We start from the raw sequence: 16,781 nt of genomic DNA on the forward strand, positions 1-16,781 counted from the left end.
AAATAAAATTAGCTTATGAATAGTAGAAATCACAAACTAGCATATAATATAACATTGCATGTAATATGCTTAAGCTACAAATATTTCTGACCTGGAGATTGACATTGACATACTTCTGTTTATGCAATATTTGGGACAAGAATTTTGTAGAGTAATATGTAAAAATATGTAGGTGACATAATTTATTGAATTTGTAAATAAAATTTTTTAAAAATATTTTGAAACAAAATATTTATCCAAACTTTAAATATTTTATATTATAAAAATATTTATCCAATTTATCTAATTTTAATTTTATTTCGAACCTATAAATGTTGACCATGCTATCTAGTATTGGTATCGGATAAAAATATGTTTAATATATATACCCAAATATATTTTATTTAAATATTAAATTACTACTTAAATTTTTATCAAAATCCAATATGCCGCATATGTTATTATATAATGCTTACTAAAATATTTTGAACATATAATAATCGATGTACAAGTTAAAAGAAAATATAAATTTAAAAAAAAAAGGTTAATATTATCAATAATTTATCTCAATCTTTGAATGAAAAGATAAATACTAATTTAAATATATTTAAAACACTGTATTTTTACAAAAATCTCTTAAACTTACTCTTCCGTAATTAATCTAATATAAAACATTTCACCCTGCACCACCAATAAGTTTGTATTGCATAAAATTACTTTCTCATAAACAAACTCTTTAATAAGAAATTGAACTTTGGTTTATATAAATTTCTTATGAACTAAAACTTTAACCAGAAACTTTAATTTGTGACTTCTTCTCCCTTTATAATTTTCTCTTTGCTTTATGAATTTTTCTTCAATCATAATTTTCTCTAAGAAAGCATCCAGAAGTAGGTATGACTGAAGAAGCAAAAGAAAGCATCTCTACAAAAAGAGGACTCAAACGCAACGAAATATTACCTTTTACATTAGAATTCCTCCGTGGTCGATGGTTTGCACTTTTTGCCTCTTTTCTAATCATGGCGACTTCTGGTTCAGTCTATTTATTCGGAACCTACTCCAACGAGATCAAAACCACTCTTGGTTATGATCAGACAACCATCAATCTTTTAGGCTTCTCCAAGGATGTTGGTGCTAATGTTGGGATTCTTACTGGCCTTATTGCCGAGATCACACCCACTTGGTTTGTGCTACTACTTGGGGCTGCACTCAACTTTGGCGGCTATTTCATGATATGGTTAGCCGTGACAGGAAAAATAGCCAAACCCATGGTTTGGCAAATGTGCGTTTACATGGCTATTGGAGCCAATTCCCAGAATTTTGCCAATACAGGAGGCGTCGTTACCGCTGTCAAGAACTTCCCTGAAAGCAGGGGATCTTTGATAGGTCTCTTGAAGGGCTACGCAGGGTTAAGCGGTGCTATTATAACACAGGTCTACTTGGCTGTATACGGTAACGATTCAAAGTCTCTCATCTTTCTTATTGCATGTCTTCCCACTGCACTTTCAGTAATATTTATATACACAATTCGGACAATGGGGCCCGTTAAGCATCCTAATGAACATCGAGTCTTCAACCAATTCCTGCTTCTCTCAATTGTTTTAGCACTTCTTCTTATGGTAAAAACTTTAATAGAGAGAAAAATCACATTCTCTAAAGGAACAAATGCTGTCATTACCACAGTGCTCTGTTTACTTCTCTTGTCCTCTCTTTATATTTCGATTAGAGAAGCGTTAGTAGTTTGGAACATCAAGAAACAACCTCCAACTGCCATAACAATTGAGCAGTCTAAATCACAAGTAGTTGAATCAAGTGAAGAAACTTCAACGAAGCCTACTTCTTCAAAACAGGTTGATGAAAAGATAGAAAAATCATGTTTCCTTACCGTTTTCGATAAGCCGGAGAGAGGAATGGATTACACAATTTTGCAAGCACTCACCAGCATTGATATGTTGATTCTCCTTGTTACCACAATTTTCGGACTTGGGGCAAGCTTAACTGCAGTAGACAATTTGGGTCAAATTGGTGAGTCGCTTGGATATGACAATAGAATAGTGACTACTTTTGTATCAATTATTAGCATCTGGAATTTTTTCGGGAGAGTTTTTTCTGGATTTGTTTCCGAAATTCTGATGGTAAAGTACAAGCTTCCACGGCCACTCATGATGACGATGGTGCTTCTTTTTTCATGCATTGGCTATCTCTTGATTGCCTTTCCATTCCCAGGTGCACTGTATATAGCATCAGTTATAATTGGATTCACGTTCGGGGCACAACTACCATTAATATTTGCCATTATATCTGAGCTGTTTGGCTTGAAGTACTATGCTACATTGTTTAACTGTGCCCAAATTGCAAGTCCTCTTGGATCATACATATTTAAAGTGAAGGTTACGGGTGCCATCTACGACACAGAAGCATTGAAGGATGTTGCAGCCAAAGGCTTAGCAGTGAAACAATTGACATGCATTGGCAGTCATTGTTACAGACTGTCGTTTATAATACTGGCTTCTGTTAGCTGCTTTGGAGCCTTGTGTTCTCTAATTCTGGTGATGAGAACCCGAAAGTTCTACCAAAGCGATATTTACCAGAAGTTTAGAGAAAAAACTGATACCTTATGAAACAAATGGTTGGAGTCTTTTCATAGTCATTATGTTATTTCTTTTATTATCATTGTATTTAATCCAAATAGTTATAACATGTTTCATGGATCCTTAATTTCCCCTTCAATAACTAAAACAATCCTTAATTTGTTGATATGGATGTGAAATCATTTAATTTTTTTTATTTAGTAGATTTAAACTGGACATTCAATCATGATCCGCAAAATATATATAAATAAAAAATTTTATTTAGCTAATTCAATGATTTGACATTCAATCGTTAAATGTCAAGTCATTGAATTAACTATCTTTTAAATTTAAATTTTGGTAAAATAATTTTATCACACTCCATTCATTTTATTGTAATTAATCTTTGTACTAGTTATGTAAACTACAATTTTTTCATATATAAAAATAAATTATTGAAAATTTCATAAAATACAAAAATTACTTTTTTTATTTTAATAGATTTTTAATTGGGAATGTCAATAAAAACAATTTTACATTTTTTCATATTTTTATATTCCTTCATATATAATATTTATAATTTTAAATTTTGTATACAAGGATAAATATCAAAATTATATATGAACTTTGGTCCAATGTACAATGTCATACATAAATTTTAATTTTGTACAACTTTATGCATGAAAATTTAATTCAATATTCACAAACCACCAACAACATTGATTTTGTATAATTTTTACATTAAATTTTAATTTGATTCAATTTTTACAAACTATTAACAACATTATTAATGTAATACTGAAAATAAATTGATATATTTATTTCTTTAAATGTATATAATTGAATCAAAATCAAGGTTCATATGTGTACATATGAACCACGATCAAAATTTCATGTGTATAATTATATGAGATCAAAGTTCATATATAATTTTGATATTTATTTCTATAATTAATTATATATTATCATAATTGCATAGGTATAGATAAGTATATCATAATTCAAAAATTTTTATCCTCATAATTTATGAAAAAAAGAAAAGAAAAGGGAAGTCTCAGTGGTAGTTATTGAAAAGGGTTTTATATTTGGTTAGCTGCTAAAAATCATGTTTATGTTGTATTTTCTAAGGTTATTGGAGTAGTTAATCTAATTATGTCTTGAATACAGATTAATTTTGAGAATGAAAAATATGGAATAGGGAGTAAATTTAGATCCCACATACACAATTAGGATGATAACAAATGTGGAAGTAAAATAAATTTTATAAAAAAAAAATGATAATTTTTTTTAACTACTAACCCATGTTTCAAATCTTAAACTACAACCAAAATTAATCATTATAAATATTAATTAACCTCTGATTTAACCTCGTAGAAACTTAGAACATCAGTGCTCCTGATTGCCATTCGATTCAAATCTTTGTAAGTTGAAAAGGTAGGAAAGAGAATAAGGTTCGGAAATTTAAAATTAGGTTCGGAGGAATGGGGAGCCACTAAACAGCCTTCCTAGGCTTTTTGGCGCTTTGCTTTGGGAAGCCGTTAGAGTTCTCATGCCGCCTATCTTATCTTCTTTTACTTAACCACTTTGCCTTTGCTTCTTTGCTTTTTCTTTTGTTTTTCTCTTTATTTCCCTCTCCGTTCGTTTCATTTAATCTTTCCCTTATTCTCTGCGAATCCAATCTTTTGTCTCACATTCAAACTAGACTTCAAATTTTGCTTCTTTATTCTTCATTCTAAAGAATAAAGTTGAGATCTTTATATACCAGCCCGCTTCCTGGTTAAAACCCCCTTTTTTCGTTATATTGGTCTTGTTTAACATAGCGAGTTTTAGGGGTTTCCGGGTTGCAGGATGGGGGGCGAAAGAATGGCGAAAAGATCATCTTTAGGGAGCTTAATGAGGAAGAGATTGTCTGATATCACCAATACACAGTCACAGCCAAAGCCTTCAAACCAAGAGGAAAAGCCTCAACAAATTCCCCCTGCTGCTGAAGACTACATTAATCAGTTAATTAAGGTATTTTCTTATCCGGGTCTTGTTTACTTTTTTATCTTCTTTTTACTCATTGTGTAACGTTCGTTTAACTTTGGGTTACTCTTTTCCTTTTTCTTTAATGGAGTTATTTACATTTGAACCAGGAAAAGATGACACTGATTGAAGTCGTTGAGGAGAGAAAGTATCCTTTTTTATGTTCTACCAAGTCCTAAAGTTTTTTTCCCCAGTTTTCTGACATTAAATGAATGGTAGAAAACTTTTGTTTTCCTTCATTTTAATTTAACAGTAAGATTATTGAGCTAAGTGGAACTGAGTTGCAGAATCTGAGAACTAGTTTGCAAAAATTACAGCTACAGAATTGGAACCTTGCTCAATCCAATAGTCAAATATTAGCGGTCTGTTGCCTCTCTTGATTTTTCCAAGTCTGATTTCATTTATCAAGTGTTTAGTCGCTATATTATTAATATTGATTTCCTTTTTCTGGTTTTTCAGGAGCTTAATTTAGGGAGAGATCGGGTACATTTTTTGGGAAAAAAAACTGCTTTATGACTTGCAGGAGTATTGAACCTATTCATTTCAATCTGGATAATTGGGTTTCAATCTTTTTCAGGTGAAAGCCCTACAACATGAGCTTGTATGCAAGGATGCTTTACTCAAAGCTAAGAACCTGGAAAGAAAGGTGAAATTTATTCTTGCTACTATTTGTTAGAATTTGAGCCATTTTAGGCTCTAAAGAAATTTACCCTTTTGTGAGAGCAGGGGAAAGCGGATATCAACGATCAAAATACTGACCACGCAGCTGAGGACGATGACAAGGCTTGTACCCGCAACAGAAGGCGTAATGCTAGAAGTCAATGTAATCTTTTAGCATTCTTAGATGATCGATCGGCTTGAAATTTTCCAATGCTTGCATTTTTAATTTTAATCTAAAATCTGTTGGATTGTAGCTATGGGCCCTTCAACCACAAGCAGAAGAAGTGGAGATAAAGAGAAGGCTGAAAATAAAAGGTCAGCTAATAGTATTCACATGATGGATTAGGTTCCTACTTCAAACATAAAAAACCAAGTTTTGCTTAATCAATCTCATTTTCTACTTCATACGATGTAGGCGTTGTTTGAGACGGCGAACTGCTAGGTTTAAATCCCAAGAGGCAGAGAATCTATTTGAGATTGATGACCTCGACTATGTGGGCGCTCAACCTGATACTCCGATGCATGAATTGGCAGCTTCATCTCTTAGCATGGAAGAAGCTTGTAGTAACCCAAGAGCTGAAAGCAGAAGTTCGATCGCTGCAAGGCCATTACCATTACGCAAAGCAGTCGAGAAAGTGCAGTCATACAAGGAAGTTCCACTTAATATCAAAATGCGGAGAAATGAGTGAACATCAACAACCAACCGCTTCATTCTTCTAATTTAATACTTGTAACCTATGTAGTGTTATTTGTGGAACTTAATTCTGTCGTAATCTATCTATCCCTACATGCTGTTGTTTATTCCAAACATCTAGTTGACTGCAGGATTGTAAAAGAAACAAAATGTGGTATTTTGAAGCGATCCAACAATCCTTTTTCACTCCATTTGGGATTTGTTTGTGTTTTTCCATTTTTGGATTTGATTAGCCCAGTTAGAAATCTAGGCCTTCGCATTCCCTATTCTCCATTGGGCTTCTGTTCAAATGCTGCTCGCTCCAATCAATTTCATTTTCTATATCAGATCAAGTTCAAATGAAATTTGGTTTTACTTCAATCTTTATTCTTTAATATGTTGAAATTTTTTTAGCAAGTAAAAATATTGGCAAGTGATCTATATAGATATAGTGAAATATTAAAAAATAAATATTTTAAAAATATATATAACAATATTTTAAAAGTGTTTATGGAATAAAAAAATATAAGTAATGATTATTTTAGTTATCGGTGGTTTTATTTATTTATTAAGTGCAAGTAATTTTGGTGGGAGTGTATAATTTATTTTTATAATAGTGAAATTTTAGAATAAAAATAATTTAGCTTCTTTATAAATTATATAAAATATTAAAATGGCATTATTAATTGATGATGTTTTATAAAATTAACTTTCAATTATATCAAATTAATCAATACTGTTATACATGAGACAGACACAATATAAAATATTAAACACAAATGTAATAATATAGTATATATTTGTTGTACTACTTTATATTAAATTCGTGACCATATCATTTTTAAAAATATATTATAAGCAGAAAATTAGTGGGTAGTTACCAAATTTGTAATTGTGTATGGCATGTGAGCTCTTAGTCTTAGACCATCGAATTCTTCATTACATCACAAACTAATACTTGATACGACATTATAGAATAATAACAAAACCGTGTGGGACCAACACCTTTCTTTTTTTTTCTTTTTTTTTTAATATGAAAAAAGTAAATATTTTCTATTCTATTTAAACGTATGATGGATCCCAATTTTGTTGATGGAACACAGCCCCATGTTACCATTCAATATAACCGTGGAAATTAAACATAGATTAATGGAAAATATGTCCATTAAGAAGATCTTAATAGATATTTTAACAATAATAAATAAAAGTAACATATTCAATATAACCGTGGAAATTAAACATAGATTAATGGAAAAATATGTCCATTAAGAAGATTTTAATAGATATTTTAACAATAATAAATAAAAGTAACATACCACGTGGCAGATTCCCATTTCTTATGATTTTATTAAGCCTACTTTGAAATGACATTCAGGTAAGGGGACAAAATGGGCCGTCGTTTTATTTAGACTTTTGAGACCCAAAACGCGTTACTTTACCCGACCGTTCGGACTTGTTTTAATATTTAAAAACAATGAAATAAAATATGAGAAAATATTTAATATGTTGTGAATAGAATTTTAAGAAAGTGTCCAATAACACATGGAATAATATTTGATACGGTGTAATTTTTAGATTTTATAAGCAGTTAAAGATATTTTATAGAGTATAGTAAAATATTTAAAAAAAATAGATGATAATTTTATAAGGTTATTTGTGAAATAAAATATTTAAAATAATAAAAATATTTGGTAAACTACCAATAAAATTTTTAAAATTCACAAACAGGATTAGAAATTTACAAGTGCCTTATAAAGATATAAAATATATAAAAAGATAATTAAAAAACGCATGAAATCTTTTTAAAACTACTTAAGAATAAAATAAAGTACGTGATTAATGTATCAAATATTAACTCTAAAAATAAATGTATATAAAACACATTATAATTTTTTAAAATTTACTTGTGAAATTAAAAATTATACTATTAATTTAAATAAATCTTTTATTTGTGCAACTTCTCTTGTTTTGGAAATTTGATATATTTAATACTTTACATGACTTAATTTTCACTTGTTATTTTTTGATAATACTGAATCAACTAGTATAAGTGGAATCTAGCTTTTTTTATAAGGGAGGAGGTTATTTAGATTTAATTTTTTAATATTAATCTCATTATAGATTGTTATTATATCTATTATTTTTCATATAAGAAGTAGAATGAATTATCAATAGCCTCTACCTAATCCTTAAATAGGAGGATGATGTGTTTCAACACACTCGAACCCACATCCTACATTAGTAACAATATCAATGCTAATCAAGCTAAGACTCAATCATAGGTTTAAATCTCTAATTTGGTTTCAATTGATTTCGATAAAGAATTCAAGAGAATAACAGAATATGAAGTAGTATATAGTTATGTGCATGAATGGTGTTGTAATATGAGTTGAGTTCCTAATTTTGGTATAACTATACTAGGTTACTCCTACTTTTGACTCTTGGCCTAACATAGTGGCTACCGCTCACCAGGCTCACTAGCGAACTCCCAACTCGCCAAGCCTACTGGTGATTACAGTTTGCTTAATCTTCTAATGAATGTGATGTTTTTTATTATTATTAAAACTAAAACATTTCTATAATTAATCCAAAATTTTTTTATTTGTAATATAGAAACTACCTATATTCTAACATTATAAGTTTGTGAAACATCAAACTTTGATTTAAGTTTGTTCCAATAAGTTGTTCTTTTATTTTTATTTTTGTTGTTTTTCTAATTTTTGAAGAATGGTTGCAATTTTTTTTTTCTGAATACAATCCTCCCAGCCTAACCCCTAAGTACACCATGGTCGGATAGGTGTTAAATAGACAGATTGATTTTACAATTTTTCTGAAGTCTCAGAATTGACAATACCCTTAATAATTCCCAAAACACCATCTTTTGTTATTTTTTAAGATCATCTCTGTGCCAATAAAATGAATAATTTAATTTATTCATAAATTAACATGACAACCTTTACGAGTTTTAGATTTAAAAATCACACCTTCTCAAAAATTTTAAAATTAACCTTTAAATATTATGTCAACACCAAACTCCTCTTCAATCATAATTACGAATTACTAATTTTCAATGACGCACAAAACTCTCAAGTTTCAAATCATCACATTCAACTTTGTATTTACGATTAACTAGTTATGAAAGTTTCGATTTTCAGATAAAGAATCTTCAAACAACCATGTTAGGATAGATTTTTATTTTTATTTTACTTTTGATTTTGATTTTCAAATATGAAAAGAGTTTATGACATGTTTCTAACAATAGAGATTAATTTAAAAATTATATTAATTAAAATACTTAGATTAACAAAAAAATTAAAGTGACTAAAATAAAATAAAATTATTTTAAAATAATTTTCGTGTAATTTATAAACATACAATTTTTGAATATAAGTTGACGTCTAAACCAAGGAAGTCAACAACTAACAAATTAATAGATAAGCGAAGGAAGTTGATATCAAAATTGAAATAAAAAGTTAAATATTTGAAGGTTTCTTTATTATGATTAAAATAATGATTTGCTAGCAAATTTCTCCTTCTTTAGAAAAAAAATGTTTCTTAAGAGTCAAAATATGAAATAATGAAATTAAGCATGTTCCATAAAATATAACACAAAACGAAAAAGGAGACATGTTTCATGACACAAAACAGATAACTTTTGGAAAACTCTTAATATTTATGTAGGGAATTATATAGTAAGTTTACTCAATAATTCAGTTAGCGTATTAAAATATGAGTTATTACCTTTAATGCGGTGGCAAGTCACATTTTATGTCTAAAAAAAATTGAAGTTTAAATTTTAGAGATAATATTATTAAAAATAATAATTTTTTTTTTATGAATTATAAGAGGAGGGCGAAATTCTAATATCAATGTGACCAGCGCGATTCAAACTCAAACCACATCTAGAAAGGAAACATTCTAACAATCAAGTCAACCCATGAAATTTAAGTAATTAAAAATTTAAAAAAAAATAAATTCAAATTTTAAAGATAATTTTATTTTAAAATAGCCATAAATTTTGAAAAAAATTAATTTTTAAACCGTAAATTAGACCCAAAGAGTTGATTAATTATTCTAAAGGAAATAGGTGTTATATTTCAAATTTGTTTAACAACTTTATTGAATAAAAATTGTTAAAATGCTATTATACTAACAGTAAAAGTAAAGGAGAGTAAAATAGGCATAATAATTACAACAACATAAACTTGGGTTAGAGAGGTTGTTTTACTTTATAGCTTTTGCATAACGACCACTTGGGATTCCAAATATCCAGAGCAATGATATGATTTGAGATGGGATTGACGACCCACCTAAAGATTAAAGGGGCAAATCGCAAATGCAATCCTCCTATATATTATGTTATTCATGTTTTATGTTTTTCCATAATTTTCCTTTACAATCTTCCTGTTTGGCTAATGGGACCCCACACGTTTTAATCAAAAGGGTTGGCAACCATGATGTCCCCTGTGGCTCCCACCCGACAGGTAGTAGCCGTTGAGACCCCACTTCGGTATACCACCATCATCCATTTCAGACTATTCACAGGAAGGATGATTATTTTATACATTGATAGGTGGAAATTTTTTATTTTTATAACTCACATTAATAAATCAATGATATTTAAAATTAAAAATTAATAAGAGTATCAAATTATAATTATACATTAATATTCCACACCTTTTTATGTAATGAAACTCTGCTCTCTTTATTTTGTATTAGAAATATATAAGTGTAGATTATGTAGGTTACATTGTTATAAAAAATTATATTTAAATTTTAAAAATAAAATTATTGTAAAAAACAATCACAAATTTAAAAAAAAAAAATAGTTCACGAATATCTTAGATTCTAAAATATAGATTCCCAAGTTTTCTTTTGTTGGTGGTGCTACAATCATATACTATCAAATTGATTTGATATGAAAAATAAAATGTAGGTCATATGTCATGACACTTATTATAAATTCTCCATGTATTTAGACATGGAAGAAAATCTAGTGTCACATGCAAATATAGAGAGATATAGCAACTGGATTTGGTGGTTGAGGCCGAACAGCTTCATATGTAAACAGTACTTTGGTTGTCACACTTCCAAAACAATAAATCAGGGCATCTGCTAATATACTTGGAAACTCCAGTATACGTAAATAGTAATTGAAATGAAAAAACACAGCATAACAAGGGATGAAAGTTTAAAACGGAACTTATTGCACACTCTTGGAACAATCCAAGATGAAGGTTTTATTTTGTTGTACAAAAAACATGCCTGAAAAAGTGACAGTCAAAGAAACATGAGTAACCTTTTGTTACTTATAAGATGATTAACAAAGTGATGGTCAAAGGAAATAGCGTATATTTTAACAACTTAACTTTCCGTATAATTGATTCCTTCAACTGTCCCAAAAGGAATTCGTTATTCATTTTTCAAACTACCATACCCTTGGCCTTGATGAGTTCATTATAGCTTTATAGTCACCTTGGTTGTGTAAAATGCACGCTTCTTTGTTTTGCTATTATATCCAATGATACGGGTTTAGTTTATTATTATTGATAATGAAACCCTAATTTGGCAGACCAAATGTTTTTGCTTTGGTTTAGGCACTACAACAAAGACGATATTGTGGGGGCGAATGGCATATATATGGTGTAAAAAAAATGGGTCCCTCAGATTAGATTACATGGTAAGTATTGTGTATGAAAATTAATAATGGTATAAAGCATCATATTCTGTTGGTAAAGGTGATCCTATAATGATAAATCTGGTCTCCTCTTTGTGTATTAGAGTAAGACCTCTTTTTTTACATATATATCCTAGGAGCAACTAAAGGGGTAGGGTTTATTTAAGGATATATAACCATATCTTTCAAATTTATTCGGTTTATTAAAACAATAATTATGACTATCATGATTATTGGTATCTCATAACAAAGCACATGCCATAAGCAAAATGATACTTGGGAAGACATTTATGCAATTGGTGTGTGTTTAGGGGATTCCCTTTTGCATATAATGAATCATCACAAGAAACAAGCTCCATTTTCAACTCCACTTGATTTCTATCTAAACCCCACTAAACATTGTTCGCTTGAATGTTGAAATGAAATCAGAATAATGCAAATCATAGATTCCTATATTAAAGAAAACCTCAAAGGCTAGCTATACCAGTTTAACCCAGTGATTGTTGTTTACCTTACAAAAAGGTTAAAATAATAATGGGCTAGCTGACTTTATTTATCCAATTTTTTTAAAATGTAGTTACAATCAAGTCTACTGTTAAATCTATACAAATCAAATACGCAAGAAAGACATTTTCTGGAATCAGCCTTTGTTAGACACATCCAAAAGGGTACAGTTAGAAGTTAAAACTGTTGGAGAACTAAATAATCAATTTCCAGCGCTACTTTACATGCATATGGAGTCAACTTGCTAATTATATATTTGCTAATGCATGATTGAAAGTTAAGGTATATGTATCGAGTATTGAGCCAATTAATGTAACACACAATATATTGTAATAATTAAAAATGTATACATACATAGAGAGAGAGAGAGAGAGAGAGAGAGAGAGAGAGAGAGAGAGAGAGATAACTATATTAAGTCAAGTTCTCTTTCTTAAAAAAAATAAAAAATCATCAATTACAATCTTATACAAGTTGATCAGCGTATAATTAATAAGTAAATCTTAAGGGCCAAAATTAAGAAAATGGAAGACAGAATCAGTGAGAAATAAAAGAAATAAGGGTAATGATTCACACACAAAAAACACAGTATTTGTGTGTCAAAGGAGGCAAAGGTGGTACGTGAATTGTGTTGTTGTGTCTGATGCTTGAGTTTGCCGTTTCCTAGGGCAAGCCCACATATGCAGGTTGATTTTCATAAAGTTAAAACCATCCAATAATGCCCATTCATAAAGAGAATCACTCACCTTTAGATCATTAGATGGGACATAAAGGCAGCCGCGGCGCTCGTTTTATTCCCTAACCCCTTCTCATTTGGATTTTACTCCCTTGGATTTTCTCTTTCACCATTCTTTTTCTCCTCCTTCAATTATTTACTTAATGCAAAACCATTTTAAGGCTTGTTCTTACTACTTTACATTGCACCCTCTTTTAAGACTTTGTACCCAACATGTGTCTCCGATTATGACTGGTTTTTGCAATTAATAATTCATTATCAAGTGGCATGTTTATAAAAAATTCAAATGCTAATACCTATAACTTATCTTATCCCTAGCTTACAACTTCCTTTCTTTTTTTGTAAAAAAAAATTTAAATTTGTTTCCTGGCAAAAGGGTCATGAATTAGTCAAATGGAAGGCTTTCCACTTTACAACAATGACGACTTTTATCGTTCAAAATTGGGTCCATTAGCTTTCTCGGGAAAATATTGGTGAGAAAGTTTGGTTACCAGCTCCTTTTATAGACCATTGAAACAATGAACCATTGACTCCAAGTATATGAACATGATTGAGGGACAAAGACACAGGAAGAAAGAGAAATTTTAAGATAGGAATTGTCTACATTTATAGTCTTCCAAAAACTGTAATCTATTCCCCCCCCCCCCCCAAAAAAAAAGAAAATATGCACATGCAAATATTCTTTAAGTCAAAAACGAGTTCCATGGAGTTGTAACATTTTCCTTTGTTTGTTAATAAAGCCATACTGATTTTGCTTTCCTAAGTTTAGAAAAATAAAATCATGCTCCATCTTCACATTGCAACTCTTTTTTCTATTTGTCTTTCTATAACTCGCCTATATGATTGGAATTTACAAAAATAAAAATAAAAAATAAAAAAAGTTTCTTTGCTACCAACTCAACTCAGAAGGCATGCCCAGAAATTATTCCGCCACTCAGATTATTTATTTCAAGCCAATAAAACAAAAATCCATTCCAATTTCCTAAATTTGATTTACTAATAAAACAAATGAAGAAGTGAAAACAAACATGGTGTATTTACTAACACCAAAAAGTAATGTTAAACAAAGGGCCATTACATCTTATTCTAACTATATTCAACTGCTTCTGACCTTCGGTAGATTTTATAATCTCTACACGTGTCAAACTATTACCCTCATGGTAAAAAGAATTATTTTTATTGACTTTACTCTTGGTTTTCAAAATCTAATCAAGAAAACATATAATTTACTTCATCATTTCAAAAAACTCAACTTAATCACCCAAATTAAGGGAACAATATTCTACATTTAATCTGAACATTCAAAACTGCATTTTTCCATGACCATGTACTAGTAAATCTCAGAAGCTAGTACAAGAGCGTGTGTATTATCTTAAACCTTTTTTAATTTTTCAGGGAAGGCAGAAGCCCCAAACAGAGAATCTCCCATGCTCTCAAACTGATTTGTCAAATCAAGGTTCAAAAGTAAAGATAAATTAACAAATTGCTTTCATTCATGCAATTTTTAAGGTAACAAATTCGGTGGATTCCCCCCCCCCCCAGGTAAATTCATCTAGGTAAGGTTGCTAAAAGAGTAAAAGCGACATGGAAATGGTGATAGAACCAAAAGATATGAGGTGTTATTGGTTAAAGTTAAAAACGGCAAGTTGTCAGTAAAAAGCACAGAGAGGAAGAGCGGACTGGCTTTTCTCGTATATGATGGTGATATATGATTGTTCACGCTACTTGGCGTTGGGTGCATGCCATGGTTTAACTGGACTGGAGTGACTTCAAAAGAACTGACCAACAATGGGAGAGGATATTAGAATTGGGTAATTGGTAGGCTTTTGGCCTTTTCTGCTTTTGTCCAACCCCTAGTTATTAAAATTAATAAATAAATAAAAAGCAACCACAAAAGGGGCAGCAAGAAAAAGAAAACAACAGTTGCTGTTGCTGCCCCTCCTTATAAGAATGGGAGAAACCACTCATAAACCCCACCTTTGTTTATCCTCTCTTATTCTCTTGTTATTCTCAATTCTCACACTTGAACAGCAAAAGAAATCACTTTCACTTTTAGTTCAGTTCTACTGAGGTTTCCATCTCTGAGGACATGGAGAGTCAGAGAGGTCCTCTTCTTAGCTTGGCTTACTTCTGTCAAGGAAAGGTAGGTAACACACACATTTCTTGTTTCTTTTCTTCAGCTTCATTTGGTTTTGTTTGAAATTTTGGGCTAAATTGGGTGTTCTAACTACGCAGACAATGGAAGAGCTTAGGTATTCTCTTTTCTATACGACTATGGAGCTGGAACAGACAAGGATGGCAGTTCAGGAAGAGCTAAGAAAGAGAGATGATCAATTAATTCAACTCAAGGAGTTGCTAAGCAAGGCAATAAGAGAGAGGGATGAAGCACAGGAGAAATGCCAAAGACTTTTTCTTGAGAAACTCCTGCTTCATCAACTGCAGCAGCAACAACAACAAAAACAGCAAGTTTCTCCTCTCTCTGGAGTTTCTGGCGTTGAGGATGAACGCATAAAAGGAATAGACTCCAACAATGGCTTCTCATCATCTGACTGTGAGGGAAGCATCGTTTCATCCCCTGTTCTTGACCCAACTCAACCACCCCAACTGCCACCACAAGGACTACCACCTCAGTCCATGCCACAAACAACCATGGAGCTTGTGCCTGATAAGCCATTGCCTGAAAAGGGAAAGCTTTTACAGGCAGTGATGAAAGCTGGTCCGCTCTTGCAAACCCTTCTTTTAGCTGGACCACTGCCTCAATGGCGACACCCACCACCACCTCTGGAGTCCTTTGAGATCCCACCTGTGACCATTCCTTCACCACCACCACCCCCACAACTCCTCCACCAAGACTCCTTCCCCAGCATTAACGCTTGCAACTCTCTAAACACCTGTGGTAAATTAAACAGGAAAAGGAGTCTCTATGATGGCCCTGATTCTCCTACAGAAACCAAGTACCAACGATTAGTTCTCGATTGACTGCGGCTACAAACAAGATAGTCTGAATGGTGCTACTAATTCCATAAAATTTACCATTTTTAAGCTTCTTAATTATAGGGTTAGTGAGGGTGAAGAAAATCAGCCTATCAGGGAAAGATGACTGATCTCAGCATTTTTGTACAGTGGTTTGCTTCACAGAAGCAATCATCCAACTTCTAGTTTAACTCTTTGGAGAGAGCAAAAAGAAAAGCTTTGTTTCTTGGCTTTTTGCCAATGTTTTTAGGGTGAAGAATTTTGTTTCTCTCCTGTTTCCCTCCCTTTATTATTTTCCTTGATTTCTTCACATGTGGTTTTTGCTCCATGATGTGAAAGGGAGCTTTGAAATTGATTTGTCCAAATTAGCAATTGTTGTGGCATGTGAAAATTCAGTACTAGTGTTATAACTTTAGCTTCTATAATGTAGTCTTAACTAAGAAGTGTGCTGTGCTGGTTTGTTAAGTGTGGAGTGTTTGAGAAAGGAAGAGATTAGATTAAAAAATAGAAGGATTTTTAAGCACAAGGAATTGGGTGTGGAGTTGTTGAAATGGGGAAGATGGGTATGGCCAACAACCAAGAAGGTTTAAGGGGCTTGCTTGTCGGATTAGTGGATCCCACGAAATCAGAATCAGGATCTGCTACTTGTGTAATGATGTGTGATCATATTTATATTACTCTTTTTTTCTTTTTTGGTTGAGGGAAGCATCATCATTATTATTGTTTACATCTTATGTTTCGTCTCTCTCTCTCTCTCTCTCTCTCTCTCTCTCGATATATATATATATATGTTTATATTTCTATGCTAATTGCTAGTATATTCATTAAAGCTTCTTTTATTTATCTATCTGCTCCCACTTAAAACTTGTTTATTGCTATTTCATCTAAAAGCAAAACTAATGATGGTTTTGTCCCTTTCCAAGCCCCTCCACATTGCAAGGATCTGGGAAACATTTTCCATTCGCTATTACTTGTTAAAAAAGCAAC

At 31.4% G+C, this 16,781-nt stretch overlaps 3 protein-coding genes across 4 annotated transcripts; all 3 read left to right on the forward strand.

The window, feature by feature from the left end:
• The first annotated feature begins 875 nt into the window (after positions 1-875).
• On the forward strand, positions 876-2,600 carry LOC108485134 (uncharacterized). The gene has a single exon (XM_017788981.1). The coding sequence runs from the start codon at positions 876-878 to the stop codon at positions 2,598-2,600; it is 1,725 nt and encodes a 574-aa protein (XP_017644470.1).
• A 1,479-nt stretch (positions 2,601-4,079) lies between these two features.
• LOC108485452 (shugoshin-1) lies at positions 4,080-6,119 on the forward strand. Its single transcript, XM_017789288.2, has 8 exons — positions 4,080-4,562; positions 4,685-4,722; positions 4,828-4,936; positions 5,034-5,057; positions 5,152-5,220; positions 5,301-5,397; positions 5,489-5,549; positions 5,650-6,119. Exons 1-8 carry the CDS (start codon positions 4,398-4,400, stop codon positions 5,921-5,923), a joined length of 837 nt encoding a protein of 278 aa, XP_017644777.1. The 5' UTR covers positions 4,080-4,397; the 3' UTR covers positions 5,924-6,119.
• Positions 6,120-14,536: 8,417 nt separating this feature from the next.
• Positions 14,537-16,494, forward strand: LOC108485578 (uncharacterized). 2 transcript variants are annotated; one of them, XM_053027889.1, is made up of 2 exons: positions 14,537-14,968; positions 15,057-16,494. In XM_053027889.1, the coding sequence occupies exon 2, from the start codon at positions 15,060-15,062 to the stop codon at positions 15,798-15,800; it is 741 nt and encodes a 246-aa protein (XP_052883849.1). In that variant the 5' UTR covers positions 14,537-14,968; positions 15,057-15,059; the 3' UTR covers positions 15,801-16,494. The 2 variants fall into 2 exon arrangements, with proteins under 2 accessions (XP_052883849.1, XP_017644926.1); XM_017789437.2 differs by having other exon boundaries at positions 14,613-14,964.
• Positions 16,495-16,781: the final 287 nt, after the last annotated feature.

Source organism: Gossypium arboreum, chromosome 5 (genome assembly GCF_025698485.1).
Source record: "Gossypium arboreum isolate Shixiya-1 chromosome 5, ASM2569848v2, whole genome shotgun sequence".
Lineage (NCBI taxonomy): Eukaryota > Viridiplantae > Streptophyta > Magnoliopsida > Malvales > Malvaceae > Gossypium > Gossypium arboreum.